The 21,210-nt window shown below is 39.0% G+C and overlaps 1 protein-coding gene, 1 non-coding gene and 1 pseudogene across 6 annotated transcripts in view; 1 reads left to right on the plus strand and 2 right to left on the minus strand.

Annotated features, from left to right (window-relative positions):
- The window catches only part of BRWD3 (bromodomain and WD repeat domain containing 3), a 238,400-nt gene that overhangs the window by 92,272 nt on the left and 124,918 nt on the right, over positions 1–21,210 (minus strand). For all 5 annotated transcript variants that reach the window (XM_045051272.1, XM_045051273.1, XM_011291814.4 and 2 more), the window contains 3 exons: positions 20,131–20,356; positions 3,314–3,481; positions 666–849 (listed from right to left, as the gene is read on the minus strand). In XM_045051272.1, coding sequence (XP_044907207.1) covers positions 666–849; positions 3,314–3,481; positions 20,131–20,356 — 578 coding nt within the window. The remainder of the gene's footprint in view (positions 1–665; positions 850–3,313; positions 3,482–20,130; positions 20,357–21,210) is intronic.
- On the plus strand, positions 2,370–2,477 carry LOC111558809. The gene has a single exon (XR_002739948.1). It is a non-coding gene; the product is annotated as a U6 spliceosomal RNA (small nuclear RNA).
- On the minus strand, positions 3,491–11,381 carry LOC123383507 (annotated as a pseudogene).

Here is a 21,210-nt window from a genome sequence, read left to right on the forward strand (position 1 = left end):
TGGCTTAGCTGGCAAAAGGCCTGGTAAAAGAGATAGCATGATTAAGAAATTTTGTATATTCTCTGTCAAATGTCCTTTTTTCTTTTCTAAATCTATTCCCAGTCTATGTGGATTACCTGGAGTTGATATTAAAACAAATGTTAGGATTTACAAATAAGCATAGGTATTCTAAATTTGAAATTCATCCCAATGAAATCCTTTCATGCAAGGAAGTCTACTTAAATGGCATTTCTAAATATACCCTAAGCACTGGGGTCTACAACATACTTACATGGCACTCCCAAACTATTCCAATATTAAATTGATGGCCCTTTCCTCAGAACTACTGTTGAATTTGGGGCCTATATATCACAGACATACTTAATCACATATGGTCTCATGTTCTTACTTAATAGTATTTGTATTCTTATCTTCTAAACGAGACTATGAACTCATAGAAGACAAACTATGTTTTTCATTTTTCAGTATTTCCCAAACCATTTAGCACAAAGCCAAACAAACTGAAGATGATCATTAAATAGTTGTTATGGAATGAAGTAACTGGAACAATGTAGAAAAAACTAATATAAAACTCAGTTTGATTAAAAACTACCTTAGTTATTAAAATTTGTTAACTAAACTATAAAGCTCTCAATTTTCTTATGAATGTTACCTTATTGACTCACCTACTAACTCCAGTATTTAGTTCATTGACCACCACTCTTCTGCTCCATGCCATGAGATCTCGTTCAGTGGCCATCTGACTCCGAGGAGCATTGTTATGCATTTGTCGGACACCTTCAATTTGACCACTACGTCGAAGCCCAATATTTGGGGAAGAAGATACGTCCATATTTGGACTTCTCAGAGCTAAAACAAAAAGAAAGGTACCACTTTCTGAACAAAGGCACCAAATTTTTTGACATTGGTACTCTAAAATAGAAGAGTCTAAGATAGTACTTTTCAACAATGCTGCTATCTATTTGCTCTAAATTTTCTATACCACCTTTATGGTTTTTTTTATAGTGTGATGAATAAAGCAAAGCACTCAATAAATGTTTAAAGTTTCTATCACTCTTAAATGTTTTCAAAGTACATTCACATCTGTTGTCTACCAAATGCTCAAGAAATACTAAAAGTATATTTAACATGATTTGGTAGATTCACAAATGTTTATTATTACTAGTTCAGAAAGCAACTTGTAACCTAAATCCTACATTTAGCCTATTAAAAGGTTTATGTATAAAGCTTCAGGGGCGCCTGGGTGGCGCAGTCGGTTAAGCGTCCGACTTCAGCCAGGTCACGATCTCGCGGTCCGGGAGTTCGAGCCCCGCGTCAGGCTCTGGGCTGATGGCTCAGAGCCTGGAGCCTGTTTCCGATTCTGTGTCTCCCTCTCTCTCTGCCCCTCCCCCGTTCATGCTCTGTCTCTCTCTGTCCCAAAAATAAATAAACGTTAAAAAAAAAATTTAAAAAAAAAATAAAGCTTCAATAGGCTTTCAAAAATAATAAGAGAAAAAGTATATTTTTTTAATTTATTTATTTTGAGCGGGGGTGGACAGAGAGAGGGGGAGAGAGAATCCCAAGCAGGCTCCTTTTCAGTGTCAACACAGAGCCTGATGTGGGGTTTGATGCCACAAACCATTGGATCATGACATGAACTGAAATCAAGAAGTGGATGTTCAACCAACCGAACCACCCAAGCGTCTCCCGCAAAGTATTTTTTAACTATCAAAATTTCATTTTCAAAATTGATAATGCAGTTAAAGAAAGGAAAAATAAAGTAATGAAACTTTTCAAGCCCCTAGATATATCCCTGTTTTTTTATTTTTGTTGTATTTGCAAATAAAATAAAAATGGAAATTGAATCATTCATTCAACTGTTAAAAGAATCACCAGGAAAGATAAAAAAAAATTGAAATAAACATTGGAAATAGAAGTCAGTGGGTCCACTTTGACTAATGGCATTTCAAATCTATCCACAGAAATCTATTGAGGGTAGAGCTGAACACTGATTTCATTAAGGAATCTCTATATCAGGATTCTAAGAAAGTTTTATGTCTTAGAAAGAAAGGGCCTAGATATATAGGATTATCAGTCCACATCTTATCTTTTTCCAGGTCAAGGAAAGCTCATCTGAGTTAGGTGCTCCTTAGGTAAACAAAGAATGGTTTTATTTTAATTTTATGGGATACTTAAGACTCAGGAAATGAGTAAAATATACTGTGAATCATTCAACTTTAAATCACTTCATTCATTTCTTGGACTCCAAAAGCCATACCTGAAAGAACCACAATTACATAAACGTAAAAAGAAATACATTTGCCAAAATCCCATAAAAAGACTGCATTTTAAAGTACAACTAATAGTTCTTGATAAAACTAAAATTGACACTGCTCACTTTGGCAGCACAGGACACTAAAGCTGGAATGATACAGAGAAGATTAGCATGGCCCCTGAACAAGGATGACATGCAAATTCACGAAGAATTCCATAGGTAAAAAAAAAAGTACAACTGACAGAAGCTAAGATTTATATAAAATTCAGATTCATAAAGTGAAGGAAAAGATACAATAAATTAGAATACTGCTAGTAATTTATATCAAACTGTTGTGAAATTCAATTCAGAAGTTTCACCTGGGGGCGCCTGGGTGCCTCAATCAGTTAAGTGTCTGACTCTTGATTTTGGCTCAGGTCATGATCTCAGAGTTGTGAGATCAGCCCCACATGGGGCTCTGCGGTGGGCACAAAGCCTGCTGGAGATTCTCTCTCCCTCGTCCTTTGTCCCTCACCTACTTGAATGTGCACACACACTGTCTCTCCCTCTCTCTCTCTCTCTGTCTCTCAAAAAAAAAAAAAAAAAAAAGTATCTGTATTCCCTAAGAATAGGGCTTATCTTCCAGTGTATTTCTGTAAATTCAAGACAGGAAGGGGCTAATGTTGCTTTCTTTTCAACAAAGGAGGGTAAATTTTTTGTTAGTAACTTTTAAATTCACAGTGGTTTTAATTTTGAAAACTATAAGTTGGTTCCCCTTTTACAAAAAGGCTGTACACTTATTGCAGTACCTTCCTTCCCTTAATGGAACAAAAGTAAAGACTGAAAATACATTAATGAGTTAAGAGAATACAGTATATTAAAATATACTACCTGTATCTTGTAAGAGATGCTAAGACATTTAGCAACAAATGGCAATGATATTATGGAACTTTGATGTATTTAATATCACAACTGTAAGTTAATAAAAATGTTTTTATTTAAAAATCTCAAATGTTCCTTACACAGACTTAGTACAAGTAAAATAAAGTACCTTAATTATATAAATATATACATACTTACCACCATTAGCAGAATATGATCTATTAATTGGAATATGTGGAATATCTCCTTCATTAATTAGTCTCAGATCTTGTTCTCTCTGTAGCTCCCTGATTATTCCATCAAGAATGCTCTCATCTTGGTCATTGGTTTGTTGCCCAATTACTTGTTCTACCACTTCACCATCACCTTATTGAGACCAAAGATATGAAGCCAAAAGATTACTTACATTTTAATATACCCTAAATACGGTGAAACAAACCTTAATCTATAAAATTTCCAGGCAAATAATTAAAAAAACAATATTAAAATGAAAATAAAACATACCAAATAGTATTTTTAAGGAACTTTTAAATTGTTTGATACATCAGCTTGTGTGTATGATTTAACAAATGCCCCCAAATTAGCCACTACTATGAGGGTCTTATCATCTTAAAGAATAATCATTAAATTATGAATTTTCAAATGTACATTCTTGATTGAATATTCCAAGCAAAAAGTCCAGAGTAGAGATCTGAGTAAGGTTTAAATTAAGTTCAACCATAAATACATGAAATGTTTTGCATCTTTAATGAGAATTTCCTTTCTGAAATAAATCAAAATAATGGTCTTTCAAATATTGTCTGTTTTGAAAACACCTCAGTATATTGATAAGTACAGAAATTCTTTCTACTGACACACTGAAATCCATTGATTACATGTGAATAAAACTTTATTTACTACTATATTCTTTTTCTTAAATACATCTTACACATGTTTTTCATCTTGTCCTCTAGTATCCAATAAAAGGTATCCAAAAGAGTAGCTAAGTTATCAGGTCCTATAGGAAATGAAGTGTGATGAACTATAGATTTTTTTATTCAAATGTTTTGAGTGTTTTCTCCCATTTAATAGTCATGCTTCTCACCCTTAACACATGACATTATAAAAGTAAATATTAGCAAATGTGTCACATCATTTCATTACTCTACAAATCTTTATGAGAGTACATAAAAATATATGCAACATTTCACTCTATTAAGGACAATTCAAGTCTTAAATCCCTAGTAAGGAAATAAAATTCCATTTATAAATCAATACCTACACCTCACACCTGGAAGAAAACCTACAAATAACAAACTAAGGCATTATGGTATGTGAGATGGGGTGTAGAGAGCAGAATATGCAAGAGAAATATATAAATGAGATATGTTATTGAAGGAAAGATGGCTGGAGTAGGAGGACACTAGGCTTGCCTCCTCCCATGAATAAAACTAGATAACAACCAATTCATCCTAAATACCCTAGAAATCAATCTGAAAACTAGCAGAACAAACTCCACAACTAACTAAAGGCAGAGTATAGGCCACATCAGAGAAGGTAGGAAGATGTAGTTTGGGAGAAAATCAGATATAGCAGCCATGGTGAGGAGGGAGCTCAGGTTGCAGAGAAGGGCAACCTGTTGTCCTGTCTGGGCCTCAGTTTCTCCACTAGGCCCTGTGGGGAGACACAGGGGGCAGTCTGAGAGTGACAGAGAAATCCAGGTCCTCACAAGACCTACAATATTTTGGGACTGTCACCTGGCCCTCTCCCAGGGGACCTACTTCCTTCCTGGCATCCCACTCCACAATCTCCCAGAAACCTCCCCTGCAAAAAAAAAAAAAAAAAAAAAAAAAAGTCTTTCTTTAATTAAAACTGTCTGAAACTTCTGTGGGTACAGAAACCACAAACTGGTTGGCAGAGAAAGGAGAAGAGAGGGAGAGGCAACCAGAAATCATTTGGGGCTAGTCTCCTCTCTGCCCGGGTTTCTTCCCCCAAGCCCCCTCAACAGCTCAGCCCAAAGCCTGTTGGGAGGTTTGCTGCCACGATGTGCCCTTGAAGGCACTCCTATACCACACACATCTGCATATGCCTTCACCTCCCTTCCCCACAGACCCTTAGCTGGCAGCACTCAGACAATAGAAAAAAAAGACAACAGAGAAAACACATATGCAGTCAGGGTGATGTGGAGAGACACCCTGCATAGGTGCCTCAGTATTCTACCTCCTCAGTGGTAGGGGGTGTATTCTTGGACCTCCCCTAGGCCTGGGCAGTCACCTGCAGCCACTGAAGCTCCATCTGTCACTGGACCTTGTGGGCAGTACTTGGGGTCATATATCTGCCAGCCAAAGCCAAAGATCAGGCCACTCTGGTTGGTGCCTTGTGTTTAGTCCATCTGCAAGGGCATGGATACCCCAACTTGGTATTGCACATGTGCCAATGGGTCCCAGGAGCTGTTATGCCCATCTGGCTGGCATACTTGTTCGTGCCTATCAGGAGGCTGATGGTTGAGTGGTCCACAGGTAGCAGGATATGGTTCTTGGGGTCATACAGATGACTTCTTGTGCCATAAGCTATCATGCCTGACTGGCTGGCACATTTGTTGGTGTCCATCAAGGAGCCCAATGATGCACTGGCCCGCCTTCATGGTGGTGTCATTGAAATTGCACTCCTGCTTCTCTGAGTATTTAACACGACTGTCCATGCCACTCTGCAGCCCCTGGCCTTCCCAACCAGGATGAGAAGAGACACCTGCACCCATGTCATGCTCCCACTCTCAAACAGGTTGTTTGTCTCAAACAGGTCCCATGGGGTTCATGCTGTAGTTGACCATGGCCTTCAGGAAGGTGGAGAGGTTTTCTAGTTGGTGCCAGTTCTGCATGGAGTGGCTGATCTTAGGGACTAAGCCTGGATGCAGCTTATTCACTAATATACACACAATAATTTCCGTCTTTCAGACCGTTCTGAAAGTTGGGCCCAACAGAGAGGCCTGTGAGTCCCTGGATCCAGCTGCAGAGCTCCACACCCTTCTGAAGGTCATATTGGGACAGGAGCCGGTTCTTGACCCCAGTTGAAAGCTTGTACAAGGGCCCTTGTTGAAATGTGTGGAGCTCATGGCTGTGGCACAGCAGGACCAAGAATGGGTTGAATCTTATATGACCATCAACTTAATATAGACAGCTACAAGATGGTGGTGCAGTAGGAGGACCCTAGGCTCACCTTGTCCCTTGAACTCAACTAGATAACTATCAAATCATTTTGAATACCCAAGAAATAAACTTGAGGACTGAGAGAACAAACTCCAGAACTAGAGGGAGAGAAGAGGCACATCGAGGAAGACAGGAAGTGTAGAGACATGGTTTGGGGGAGAAACAGAACACGGGTGCTGTGGAGGTGAGGTAGCCCTGATGACAGAGAATGGCAAGAGAGAGATGACCACACAGGAACACATAAGGAGAACACTTCCCCAAAGCCATTGGCTGGGAAAACAAGAGGGACTGATTTTTATTAGTTTTTGCAACCAGTGGGACTTGAAGACTGGAGTTTAAAAGGTTGGTGGGCTTGGATGGAATAGAGCTCTGAGGGCACTGCCCTACTCCGAAGAGATGGCAGGCAAACAACCCTGGGGCAGAGAGAGTGAAAAGGGCAACTGAAAAACACCAGGGAAACAGTGGGAGAGATTATTCACTCTTCTCAGAGTGTTTCCCTAAGAACAGCAAGCAGAGACCCCTCTCCTGGGACAAAAGAGATGGGTGGTGCCATTTCCCTCTCCCACCCCTCACATAAACACAGAGCTACCTTCAGTAAAAAGCACAGCACTAACACTGGCTGCCTGACCTGTTTACACCAGGTCCCATACCCCTTCACTCTGTCAGTACTGCCCTTCTAGATAAAGTTGGCCACAGTTCCAGCAGGGCAGGCCCCTTCCCCAGAAGATCAGCAGAAATCCCCACACACACCATGACTCCCAACCATGGAGTTCTGCAGGGCTTCAGATCTAGTGTTAAGTTGCATCAGGTCTCATTTAACAAGAACAAGGCACACATAGTTAAAACTCGATACATTCTGGCCAAGGTCCAAACACTGTCCACTGCAGGCAAGGAGAACCTCTCAAGATTGATTGGCCTTAAGGATACAGCAGCCAAAACACAACAGCTGAGTGTACCCAGCACACACCAGAGACACTCCTGGCCTGAAATGCCAGGCCCTGGACACTATTTGCTCTCAGGAGCAGGAAACATAACAGGCTTTTGTAGCACACAGAAGAAGACAGAGACTTAGGCAAAATGCCAAGAGGGAGAAATTCATCACAAATGAAACAAGATAAGGTCATGGCCAGAGATCTAAACAAAACAGATATAAGTAATACGCCTCATGGAGAATTTAAAGCAATAATCATGAGGATACTCGCTGGGCTTGTGAAAAGAATTGAAGACTTCAGGGAGGCCTTTACCACAGACACAAAAAAGTTAAAAACTAATCAGTCAGAAATGAAAAATGTGGGGCATTCACTTTCAAATGTCCCCTCTCTATAAAGAGAGCTTTCCTACTATTCTTACTTTCTAATCCTATACTCTAATTTCCTGCTGCTCATTTTGAGTCCACCTCTTCATTCTTCGAAGTGGTGAAACAACAAATCCTGGGTATTGTGGTAAAAAGTCCTGCAACATTTCTTTGGGGGCTCATCCTGGGATATCAACATCTTCTATCCATAAGTAAAGAGCAGCCAGCACCCCCTCTTTTCTTTCTATTCTAAAGAAAACTCGAAAACCAAATAATGGGCACCCATCAAGAGTGAATAGCATGGCTGCCATTTTTCAAGTCTCGGGTGAAAGGCTCCTTGGGTCTCCTCTCAGCTGTTCCCCCAATGTAGTTGGGAACATCAGTGTGGTGGAGCCCCAATTTCCTTTTGAGAAGAACTTCCCAGATGCATGGGACTCAGGGGAGGCCAAACAGCAATTGAAGTGTCCTGAGCAAGGCTACTCTTTGGTGGATGCCTAAAGGCTGTTGGCAGAACCTGATCCCTGAATGCCTGATTAGGCATCCAGTGAAATTCTCCTCTTTCTGTTTTGGCCAGCCTCTCTGGGAAAGGAGTAGAAAGGCCCAGGACTGATTCCTCAGATATCCTCCTAGGAGTGATCTGGGTGACTTCCAAGGGGTCCTACTGACAGGTTTCCCAACTACAGTGGAAGGTGGCTGGCTCTCTACTTGCTTCCATTTCTGACACTCTGGCATGGCTCACCTCCCAGGTCCTATTTTTGGACCTTTCATTTTCAAATCTCTCTTGAGGAGTGGAAGCATGACTTACTTGAATGCCTTCTGGGCTCACCACCCTGCTCCTGCCCCTGATGTCCATGGGGGGATGGGAGAGAAGACATTTGGCAGGCTCCCACAAGATCCAGATGATAATTAGAACCAACTGTCTCTGGTTAGTTTACCTCAGGACAGGGACTTTGAGGAATGAATATTCCCTAGCAGCTGCTGAAACTCCTTTTGTTTTGGGGAACTTCCCTACCTTCTCTGGCCCAACACGGACTGCCTATTTCCACTTGCTGATGAAAAAAAAAATCTGCATCTGCTCATCTGTCCAAGCTGACAGACTTTAAGACCAGCAGACCTCCTTCTCTGCCCTCTGGGATTTTCTCTACCTCTAGGCTTCTTGTCTGAACCTCACCTCTTCAGCCTTCCCCTCCCTCCTCCTGTTTCTGCATCACCTTGGCTACTGCTTACAAACTGGTTCCTATACCACCCTCAGTACCTCAGGCACCACTGGCTCCTCCTCCCACCCTCATGTTAAAGAGCGAAGAGCAACCCACTTGGACCACCGACTTCAGATTTCCCCACTGGTGCCCTGGTTAAAAATTGACAATGGGGAACAAATTAACTTTTAAATGGATACAGATAGAACACACTTGGTATTTTGTTGGTTTAAGATAGACATGTCTTTAGGGTTATCACACAAGTTTGTTGGTTTAAGATAGACATGTCTTTATGGTTATCAACATTAAATATATAAAACTTTTTCTACCTAGGTTTACTGAAGGTCAAATAAGCTCATGTTATCTCTGATGCAATTTGTCAGCAAAAAGATGACTTAAAATAGTAGTTAAGTCTGCCTTAAGGTTTTATGGGTAATTGTTCATATAGCTTTCAGGGTCTTTGATAACCTGAAAGTTTAAATTTATAGTTTTGCTTGGATCATAAACTAGATTAAATGTGTTGGACATTTAGGCCTTTTCCAAATCAGATGGAATGCTAAAGCATTGCTTACTAAACATAGGTTTGTTCTTTTGACTTATTGTAGAGAAACCAAGGATATTTGGGTCTCTTGGAAAACATGCTTTGTGACTAATTAATTCATAAATTTGCCATGTAAAGAATTCTGGTGTAACAGTTCACAATTGGTTGTGACTTAGTTTTCACTGGAGACTAAGGATTCTAAGAGTTTAAATTCTGTTAAATGTAGTTAAAACTGATGGAAATAAGAAAAGGAACCATATGTAGAAAAGTAGATGTGAAGGAAGGTATAAGAAGTGGAAATACATTTTTGTTGAAGGTGAAAAAAAAAAAGTATTTTTGTCCTAAATGAGACTGGTTATTTGGAGAGAAATGGCTTGGGACAAAATCTAAATGCAAAGGAAAGTTGTAGAAGGTTCATGAAGGGAAATATTTGGAAAGGAATTTTATGTGTGGTCAGGATGGATAAAGTTAAAATGAATGGATTTTAAAAGTATACTCCTATAAGATTAAAACTACCCTCCTTTGATCCAAAGGCTAGGAAAATGGTGGTGATGTCCTCACTGCTGGCCTCCAAATGCTCCACATTTGTGTTGTTCCTGTTTAGTAGAGGAATGGATGCCTATGCCATATGAGGGATGGATGGATGACATATGAAGCGCTTTTACTGGGAGCCATTTTGCTAAACTTAGCCCAGTGTATGTTGAAAATGGATATACACATGGCTGGAACATATTTATGTGGATACTGCTAAACAAGGCAGGGGAACAGACCTTGACTTTGGCCCTTTTAACCTCCCCTCAATGGCCGAGTATCGATATGTAAATGACTGATAGGCTAAAATAAAATTAGTGCATACTTCTACAATCAGGCGAGTCTTGCTTGATCACAGTCCATAACCCCAAGTTCCTGCAAGAGGGAAATGGAGGGGTAGGAGAAATCAGAGAAGATGGGTCAACTCTCAGAGGTAGGGTCAAGCCTGGGTAAGAGTTACTACTCCCAGCACCTTGTGAGACTGACAGGGCTTTTGGCTGCCAGTCGCATAGTCAGCCAAACTGCGGGGCAAGGAGATGAGGCTTCTCCTGGCCAACAATCAGGGTCAGGAGATAAAGTTTCTCTGACCAGCTATAGGAAATTGAGATAAGGGATGCCTTTTCTTTCTTTTCCCTATAGACAGGCAATTCCCCAACCAAGGCCAATACTCTGTTAGGATGCATTCTGAAAAACTGGGATGATTTTGATACACAAATCCTAAAGAAAAAGTGACTCATTTTCTTTTATGCCAAGGCTTAGCCCCAATACAAGCTGGAGGAGGAAACTAGGCAGCCAGAGAGAAATATCAATTATAATACTATCCTACAATCAGATTTGTTTTTGTAAGGGAAATGGGGAGAAGTCCCCTATGGTTCAATGTTTTTGGGCTTTAAGAAAAAACTGGGACATGTGTATGCAATACAAGGTTAACCCTGGCTTATTGACAGCCCTTTCCAAGGTCCAGAAATAAGGAGGAGAAACAATCAAGGGGCCCTTGCCTGTACCCAAAGCAAACCTAGAGAAGGAGGAAGGGAAGTCTTACCTCAACCTCCTCCTCCTCGGGTCCTCTATCTATAGATCCAGACTTAAGAAAGAACGTGAACTTCTCCCTGCTGCCCACCTTATCCAGGCCCTCCCCATAATGTAACAGGCGTGTTTCCTCTACAAGAAGCTAGAGTGCCAGAAGGAGAAATGCAGGGAGACACCACTATGACTTGGTGTTCTGGCAGCAGTTGAGACCTGGAGATGAGCAACTCATTAATTAACATGGGACTGGAGGTCCTACAGGGACTTCCAATTCCCTACTGGAGCCCAGACAATTCCATCCCAAGATATTCATTGGGACTATAACCATCCCATTGGAGAATGGTGTCACTGCCACTTCCAAGCTTATGTTTTGGAGAAACTAAGGTCTAAGGTTAAAACTTTTAAATTATAGTAAATTAGCCACTATCTTACAGACACAGGATGAAAACCTGGTGGCCTTTCTAGAGAGGTTAAGGGAGCCTCTCCTTTTTTTTTTTTTTTTAAATTTTTTTTTTCAACGTTTATTTATTTTGGGGACAGAGAGAGACAGAGCATGAACGGGGGAGGGGCAGAGAGAGAGGGAGACACAGAATCGGAAACAGGCTCCAGGCTCTGAGCCATCAGCCCAGAGCCCGACGCGGGGCTCGAACTCACGGACCGCGAGATCGTGACCTGGCTGAAGTCGGACGCTTAACCGACTGCGCCACCCAGGCGCCCCAAGGGAGCCTCTCCTTAAATATATGGCTATCTCCCTTAACACCCCTGAGGCTGAGATGATTCTGAAGGAAAATCTGTCACTCAATCAGCCCCAGATTTGGAGAAAACTGCAAAAATTGGTTGTTATCCCAGAAGGGACCCTGGAGGAGCTTTTAGGAGCTGCCAATTGGGTATATTACAAATGAGATCAAGAGGAGAATAAGGAACAGGAAAGGAGGCTTAAGAAAAATCTGAGGCCTTAGTTGCGGCTTTATGTACTATGTCAGACCAGACTTTCTGAGGTCCTGGCACCAAGTGCCATTTATGTGGCCATTTAGGGCACTGGAAACGAGAATATCCTCAGAGGGTACAACTGATATTGAAACCCCATAAGCCATTTCCTTTGTGTGGAGACAGTCACTGGAGATCTGAATGCCCTCAGGGACCTCAATCTGCGAGGGCTCAGATAACCAATGTCCCTGATGGAGCCCAGGGCTCTTTGTGGTGGCTCCCCCAAACCAACTGTCCATTGGAAACCCAGAGCCTTCGGTAACTCTGGATACAGAAGGAAAGCCGGTTGATTTCCTTCTTGACACTGGAGCCATTTTTTCTGTCCTCCTTTCCACTCCCAGCCAACTATCCAAATGCAATATAATAATTAGAGGCATCTCCGGAAAACTTGCGACTAAATATTTCTCTCAGCCATCAGGGTACATATGGGAAGACTTAATATTTTTCACATTCTTTTTTGATAATGCCAGAGAGCCACACTCCCTTGCTAGGAAGGGACATTATGACTGAAATAAGGACTATAGTGCTACTAACACCAGGACAGATAAACAACAGCTTAAACTTATAGAACTCTGGATATCAAAGATCAATCTTTCCTTAAGGCAAAATTAAATACGCTTCATGGAGTTGGTCCTATGGAAACTGGATGGCCAAAGAAGCCTTAAGGATTGAGAACCAAAAACTAGTTCAGGTGCTTAATTCTTCTAATCAACAGTATCACAAGATCCAAATAAGTATAGAAGAGGAAGAAAAATAACTATAGTTAAATTTATATATATATATATATATATATGTATATATACATATATATGTATATGTACATATACGTATGTGTATATATACATATATATGTACATATACATATATGTGTGTGTGTGTGTGTATATATATATATATATATATATATATATATATATAGCCAGATATATATATATATAGCCAGACATGTCAGGGACATTTTGGATGGCTACAATGCATCTTTCCTCTTCCTAATGGTGTGGCCTCCTCCCTAGGAGGCACTGCATTTGGAATATTAATGCTTGTTGGTCTAATACTGTTGGTATGTCATTTGTAGAAACTGTCTCATCTGCCAGAATAAGAAGACATCCAAGAAAATTCTGCTAGCCTAGATGTTCCAAACACCCTCCCATTAAAGTGGACCTTTGGATGACCTGTGAACCTGCCCTCAGTGCCATTCCCCTGTAATTGCTCCCCTTTAGTAGGAAGCAGTTAAGATCAGTCGTCACCCCAATTCCTAATGGCAATTAGGAGCCACGTGTTCAGAGGGGGATATATGATAGAAAAAGATAGTATAAAATAGGCAGAGAGGGAAAGGAGGATCTGAGGTCCCTGGGTTGGGATAAACACATATTTTGGAACACTGCTGGGAGTGTCTGACCACAGCAAACTCCCTCAGGTTTAAGGTTCCTCAGAATGTAACAGACCCCATCTACTTCCCCTAAGGTTTCCCTCCAGGAATTTGACAAAAGACCTAAGTATGGCCATCAGCCACCTGTCCTACAATGGAAATGAGCCAATCAGGAATGCATAACCCAGCACCTAGAGCTATCAAGCCAGTAAGGGTACAACCTGAGAAGGAACAAGGGGGAAGGGAAGGGGGGGGGGGATTGACAAGAACTTTATAAAACAAGGACTCTTGTCTATAGTCTTCTGGCATTCACTTTCAAATGTCCCTTCCCTATAAAGAGAGTTTTCCTACTATTCTTACTTTCTAATCTTACACTTTAATAAACTTTTGCCTGCTGCTTAAAAATAAATAAATAAAAGAAAATTGTAATAACTGAGATTTGAAACAAACTGGATGCAGTGAACTTAAGAGAGACAGCTATATGCACAAGAGATTTTATATAAACCTAATGGGAACCACAAATAAAAAAGAATAATAGACAAAGAGTAAAGAAAAAGTAATCCAAATATATCACTAAAGCAAATCAGTAAAACTTGAAAGATAAGAAAGGATCTTCAGAAACAGTCACAATTCAAGTAATAAAACAGCAATAAATACATGTCTACCAATAATTACTTTTATGTAATTATTATAAATGAACTAAATGTTCCAATCAAAAGACATAGAGTGACAGAATGCACATACCCACACACACACACACACACACACACACACACACACACACACTTACACACACACACAAAAGGACCCATCTATATACTGCCTACAGGGAACTCATTTTAGACCTAAAGACACAGGCAGGTTGAAAGTAAGGGGAATAAAAAACATTTATCATGCAAATGAATGTGAAAAAAAAGCTGGAGCATCAATACTTATATCAGAAAATATAGATTTTATTTTATTCTTAAAAAGTGTTTATTTAATTTTGAGAGAGAAAGCGAGAAAACAAGCAAGGGGCAGACAGAAAGGAGGAGAGAGAGAATCCCGAGCAGGCTCCATGCTATCAGTGCAGAGACTGACATGGGACTCGAAGCCACGAACCATGAGATCATGACCTGAGCTGAAATCAAGAGCTGGACACTTAACCAAATGAGCCACCCAGATGCCCCCAAAAATATACATTTTATTTACTTATTTTTTCAATATATGAAGTTTATTGTCAAATTGGTTTCCACACAACACCCAGTGCTCATCCCAAAAGGTGCCCTCCTCAATACCCATCACCCACCGTCTCCTCCCTCCCACCCCCCATCAACCCTCAGTTTGTTCTCAGTTTTTAAGAGTCTCTTATGCTTTGGCTCTCTTCCACTCTAACCTCTTTTTGTTTTTTTCCTTCCTCTCCCCCATAGGTTTCTGTTAAGTTTCTCAGGATCCAAACTCCACACCCAAAAAACAAATAACCCAGTGAAGAAATGGGCAGAAAACATGAATAGACACTTCTCTAAAGAAGACATCCGGATGGCCAACAGGCACATGAAAAGATGCTCAACGTCGCTCCTCATCAGGGAAATACAAATCAAAACCACACTCAGATACCACCTCACGCCAGTCAGAGTGGCTAAAATGAACAAATCAGGAGACTATAGATGTTGGAGAGGATGTGGAGAAACGGGAACTCTATTGCACTGTTGGTGGGAATGCAAATTGGTGCAGCCACTCTGGAAAACAGTGTGGAGGTTCCTCAAAAAATTAAAAATAGACCTACCCTATGACCCAGCAATAGCACTGCTAGGAATTTACCCAAGGGATACAGGAGTACTGATGCATAGGGGCACTTGTACCCCAATGTTTATAGCAGCACTCTCAACAATAGCCAAATTATGGAAAAATATACATTTTAAAACAAAAACTGTAACAAGAGACAAAGAAGGACTCTATAATAACAAAGGGGACAATCCAACAAGAAGATATAACTGTACCCAACATAGAAGCACTAAATACATAAAACAGTTAATAACAAACATAAAGGGACTAATGAGTTATAATACAATAATAGTAAAGGACATTAATATACCACTTACATCTGAATAGAAAATTAACAAACAAACAATGGCTGTGAATGACACAGTACACCAGGTAGACTTAATAGATATATTAAAACACTCCATCTTAAAACAGCAGAATACATATTCTTTTTAGGTGCACATGGAACATTCTCCAGAACAGATTACATGTTAGGCCAGAAGAAGAGCCTCAACAAATACTCAAGGAGATCAAAGTCATACCATGCATATCTTCTGATGACAATGATATGAAACGAGAAGTCAACCACAAGAAAAAAATATGGAAAGACCACAAATACATGATGGTAAAATAACTCGCGATTAAACAATGAATGGGTTAACCAAGAAATGAAAGAGGAAGTCCAAAAGTACATGGAAACAATGAAAATGAAAACATAATGCTCCAAAAGCTTTGAGACGCAGCAAAAGTGGTTTTAAGTGAGGAGTTTATACCAATACAGAATCAACTCAAGAAGCAAGAAAAACCTCAAACAAACAACCTAACCTTACACCTAAAGGACTGAGAAAAGGGACACCAAACAATACCTAAAGCCAACAGAAGTAAGGAATAACAAAGATTAGAGCAGAAATAAATGATATAGAGACTAAACAGAACAGATCAATGAAATCAGGAGTTGGTTCTTTGAAAAAATAAATTCACAAACCTCGAGCCAGATTCATCAAAAAGCAAAAAAAGAAAAAGAACACAAATAAATAAAATTACAAAAGAAAGAGGAGAAATAATAACCATACCACAGAAATACAAACAATTATAAGAGAATATTATGAAAAACTATATGCCAACACAATGGACAACCTAGAAGAAATAGATAACTTTCTAGAAACATATCACCTACCAAAATGAAAGTTGGAAGAAATAGAAAATGTGCCTAGACCAATTACCAACAAGGAGACTGAATCAGTAATCAAAAACTCCAAACGAACCAAAGTCCAGGACCAGAAAGCTTCACAGGTGAATTCTACCAAATATTTAAAGAGTTAATACCTATTCTTCTCAAACTATTCCATAAAATAAAGGAGGAAGGAGAACTTCCAAATTCATTCTATGAGCCCAGCATTACCCAGATACCAAAGCCAGGTAGATACCACTAAAAAAGAAAACTACAGGCCAGTATGATGTTTGATGAATCTAGATGTAAAAATCCTCAGAATACTAGCAAACAATCCAACAATACATTAAAAAAATCGCTCACCATGATTAAGTAGGATTTATTCCCAGTATACAAGGTTGTTTCAATATTCACAAACCAAACAATGTGATATATCACATCAATAAGAGAAAGAATAAAAACCATATGATCATTTCAATAGATGCAGAAAAAGTACTTGACAAAGTACAACATCTATTCATGATAAAGCCCTCAACGAAGCAAGTTTAGAGGGAACTTACTTCAACATAATAAAGACAATATATGAAAAACACAGTGAACATCAGAGTCAATGAATGGAGAAAAACTGAGAGCTTTCCTCTTAGGGTTAGGAACTAGACAAGGATGTCCATTCTCACCACTGTTACTTAAGACGGTACTGAAATCCTAGCCACAGAAATTAACTAAAAATAGTAAAGGGCATGCAAATTGGTAAGAAAGAAGTTAAATGTTCATTATTTGCAGATGACATGATATTCCATATACAAGATCCTAAAAACTCCACCAATAAACTACTAGAACTGATAAAATGAATTCAATAAAGTCACAGGACATAGAATCAATGTGCGAAAATCTGTTGCATTTGTATGTATTAATAATGATGTAGCAGAAAGAGAATTTAAGATAACAATGACATTTAAAATTATACCAAAAATGTTACCTAGGAATAAACCTAATAACAAAAGGTGAGAGACCTATACTCTAAAAAATATAAAACACTGATGACAGAAATTGAAGATGACACAAAGAGATGGAAAGACACCCATGGTTATGGATTAGAAGAACAAATATTTTGTGGTGCCTGGGTGGCTCAGTCGGTTGGGCGTCCGACTTCGGTTCAGGTCATGATCTCGTGGTTCGTGGGCTTGAGCCCCACATTGGGCTCTGTGCTGACAGCTTGGAGTCTGGAGCCTGTTTTAGATTCTCTCTCTGCCCCTCCCCTGCTCATCCTCTCTCTCTCTCTCTCTCTCTCTCTCTCTCTCAAAACTAAATAAACATTAAAAAAATTGTTAAAAAAGAACAAATATTTTTAAATGTGTATACTATCCAAAGCAATCTATACATTTAATGCAGTCCCTATCAAAATGTCAATAGCATTTTACACACAACTAGAACAAAAAGTCCTAAAATTTATATGGAACCACAAAAGACCCCAAATTATCAAAGCAATTTTGAAAAAGAAAATGAAAGAAGTATCACATTCCAGACTTAAAATTGTATTACAAAGCTGTAGTATTCAAAACAGTATGATGCTGGCACAAAAACAGACACAGAGATCAATGGAATTGAATACAAAATCCAGAAATGAACCCACAATTATATAGCATTTAATCTTTGAAAAGGCAGGAAAGATTATCCAATGGGAAAAGACTGTCTCCTCACCAAATTGTTTTGGGAAAACTGGACAGCAACATGCAAAAGAATGAAATTGGACCACTTTCTTACACCAAAAAAAAAAAAATTCAAATGGATTAAAGACCTAAATATGAGACAGGAAACTATTAAAATCCTAGAAGAGAGCACAGGCAATAATTTTCCTGACATGAGCCGTAGCAACATTTTTGTAGATATGACTCCTAAGGCAAGGGAAATAAAACAAAAAGGAAACTATTGGGACTGCATCAAAATAAAAACTTCTGCATAGCAAAGGAAATAATCAACAAAACTAAAAGGTATCCTACTGCATGGGAGAAGATATGTGTCAAGGATATATCAAAATAAAGAGTCAGTATCTAAAATATATAAAGAACTTACACAAGCTAACACCAAAAAAATCAAATAATCCAATTAATATATGCACTGAAGAAATAAACAGATTTTTCTCCAAGAAGATACCCAGATAGCCAAGAGACACATGAAAAGATGTTCAACATCACTCATGATCAGGGAAATGCAAATCCAAACTACAATGAGATATCACTTCGCACCTATCAGAATGGCTAAAATCAAAAACACAAGAAACATGGAGAGGATGTGGAGAAAAACGAACCCTCTTGCGCTGTTGGTGGGAATACAAAATGGTACAGCCACTGTGAAAAACAGTATGGAGGTTCCTCAAAAAGTTAAAAATAGAGCAGCCCTAAGATTCAAGTATCCATGCTACTGGGTATTTACCCAAAAAACACAAAAACACCAATTCAAAGGGATACATGCACTCCTATGTTTATAGCAGCATTATCCACAGTAGCCAAATTATGGAAGCAGCACAGTGTCAATCGATAGATGAATGGATCAAGAAGTTATGGTGTGTGCACACACACACACACAGACACACACAATATGGAATATTATTCAGTCATAAAAAAGTGAAATCCTGGGGCACCTGTGTGGCTCAGTCAGTTAAGCATCTGACTCTTGATTTTGAGTCAGGTCATGATCTCATAGTATGTGAGTCTGAGCCCCACACTGGGCTCTGTGCTGACAGTGTGGAACCTGCTTCCCTCTCTCTCTGCCCTTCCCCAACCTCAAAATAAATAAATAAACTTGAAAAAAAAAACCCACAAAATTCCAGCCATAAATATGCTCTAGAAAAATTGAAGTCCTTCCATTTGCAATGACATGGATGGAGCTAGAGAGTATAGCGTTAATTAAAATAAGTCAATCAGAGAAAGATAAATGCCGTATTATTTCATTCATATGTGGAATTTAAGAAAAAAAACAGCAAAGGAAAAGGAGGGAGGAAAGCAGGAAGGGAAAGAGAAAGAGAGAGAGAGAGAGAGAGAGAGAGAGAGAGAGAGAGAGAGAGAGAGACAAGCCAGGAAACAAACTCTTTATAGAGAATAGACTGATGGTTATCAGAGGGGAGGTAGGTGGAGGAATGGGTGAAATACGTGATAGAGATTAAGGTGTGCACTTGTGATGAGCACTGTGTGATATATGGAATTGTTGTATCACTGTTTTGTATGCCTGAAACGAACATAACACTGTATGTTAAATATACTGGAATTAAAATAAAAAAGAAGAGTTGCTTTGACAGGGAATAGCATTATTTCACTGTCTTATTCTATCTTTACATCATGCATTATGCTTATCACTACTTCCTCAACATCCTCCAAGACTGTTATTTAAACACTAAATAGTTTCACCAATGAGAAAAGCTTGACAGGTTAAGGTTAGTACATTTAATCATAACTAGAAGTCAAAACCATAAGCAACATGATCATATATATGTTTAGGGTTCTAAGGAAACAGGTCAATACATTCTCTGCTTGAGTATATGCCTGTTGTCCTAATCCATTTATCTGTGTTCAACTGACATAAAAATGTAAAAGTACTCTGGTAAGGTCAAAAGTAGTATGCAAATGGGACATCTGGGTGGCTCAGTAGGTTAAATGTCAGACTCTTGGTTTCAGCTCAGGTCATGATCTCATAGTTTGTGAGTTCGAGCCCCACATCAGGCTTTGTGCTGACAATGCAGAGATCGCTTGGTATTCTCTCTCTCTCCCTCTCTCTGCCCCTCCCACATCTCTCCCTCAAAATAAATAAAAAATAAAAGTTAAAAAAAGTAATATGCAAATGAAAATTAATAGAAGTATTAGGTACATACATTCTAACCTACTACAGAGTTTAGCAGGAAGTATATACCATAGAAAGAACAGTAGGAAGTATAACACTTTGCAAAATATTTTAAATTTAATTTTGGATATAACATACCATTAGCCACGTATCCCAGCTGTGGTATAAGTTGTTCATCTTTACAATTTTCCCGTCCTGGTACTAGTCTTTGGAATTTTGTAGGATGCGGATTGCCATCAACATCCACCAAGAATGGGGGAGGCATGAGGTGAGGAGCTTGTTGGGTCTGTTCATCCAGTACATAGTTGTTGGCATCACGGATAAGAGGTCGATAATCAGTGTGGAAGAACATCTGATCTGGAATCTTTATCACAGGTTTTAAGTATTTAACATGCACAGGGAATTAATTTTCATTCCTAAAGAACATGCACTTTTCAAACCAGATACTTTTTGCATTCCCTTATAGCCCTCTATTGCTATATGTTTCCTCTAGGTAGAAGTGAATCACCTGAATTGTAATCCTATCTTTTCTCCACAAAATCCTATAATCTGTATTAATTTCTGGCCCTATATCATATTTCTCCAATTAGCATATGAAGAACGAGAGCAATAACATAGCAGATAAAATTACATATTTTTATTTAAGTTGCAAATATCATACAAACCTTTATAACTATTTTTCTTTTTTTTCAAATATGAACTGATTAAGTATAATATAAATGGCAAAGCAGGTAAATACCAAATGCATCAAAAACACTCAAAGGTGATACAAGTATTGAGCTAAACTCAATGATTCTGAGTTCTCTTCCAACTCCAAGAATCTATAATCTATTCCAAATTCATAGCTAGTAAAATATAAAGAACCAATTAAGTTAGTTTCCAAAGTATTTTAGCAAGATGGATAATAGGTAAAGTGGCCAAGGAAGAAAATGAACATTTGGTCACCAGCTATTTGTTTCCAATTTATGTTAAGTAGAGAATGCAATCTGGTAAACTTGTTTTCCCATTACACCTGAAGGCCAGTACAGAGAATATGTTCTAAGTAAAAGGATTTCCTAATGAATTTTTATTTTTATTTTTTTTAAATTTTTTTAAAGTTTTTATTTATTTTTGACAGAGAGTGAGAGAGAGAGCACGAGCGTGAGCTGGAAAGGGGCAGAGAGAGAGAGACACAGAATCTGAAGCAGGCTCCAGGCTCTGAACTGTCAGCACAGAGCC

The sequence above is a fragment of the Felis catus genome, chromosome X (genome assembly GCF_018350175.1).
Source record: "Felis catus isolate Fca126 chromosome X, F.catus_Fca126_mat1.0, whole genome shotgun sequence".
In the NCBI taxonomy this organism is placed as follows: Eukaryota; Metazoa; Chordata; class Mammalia; order Carnivora; family Felidae; genus Felis; species Felis catus.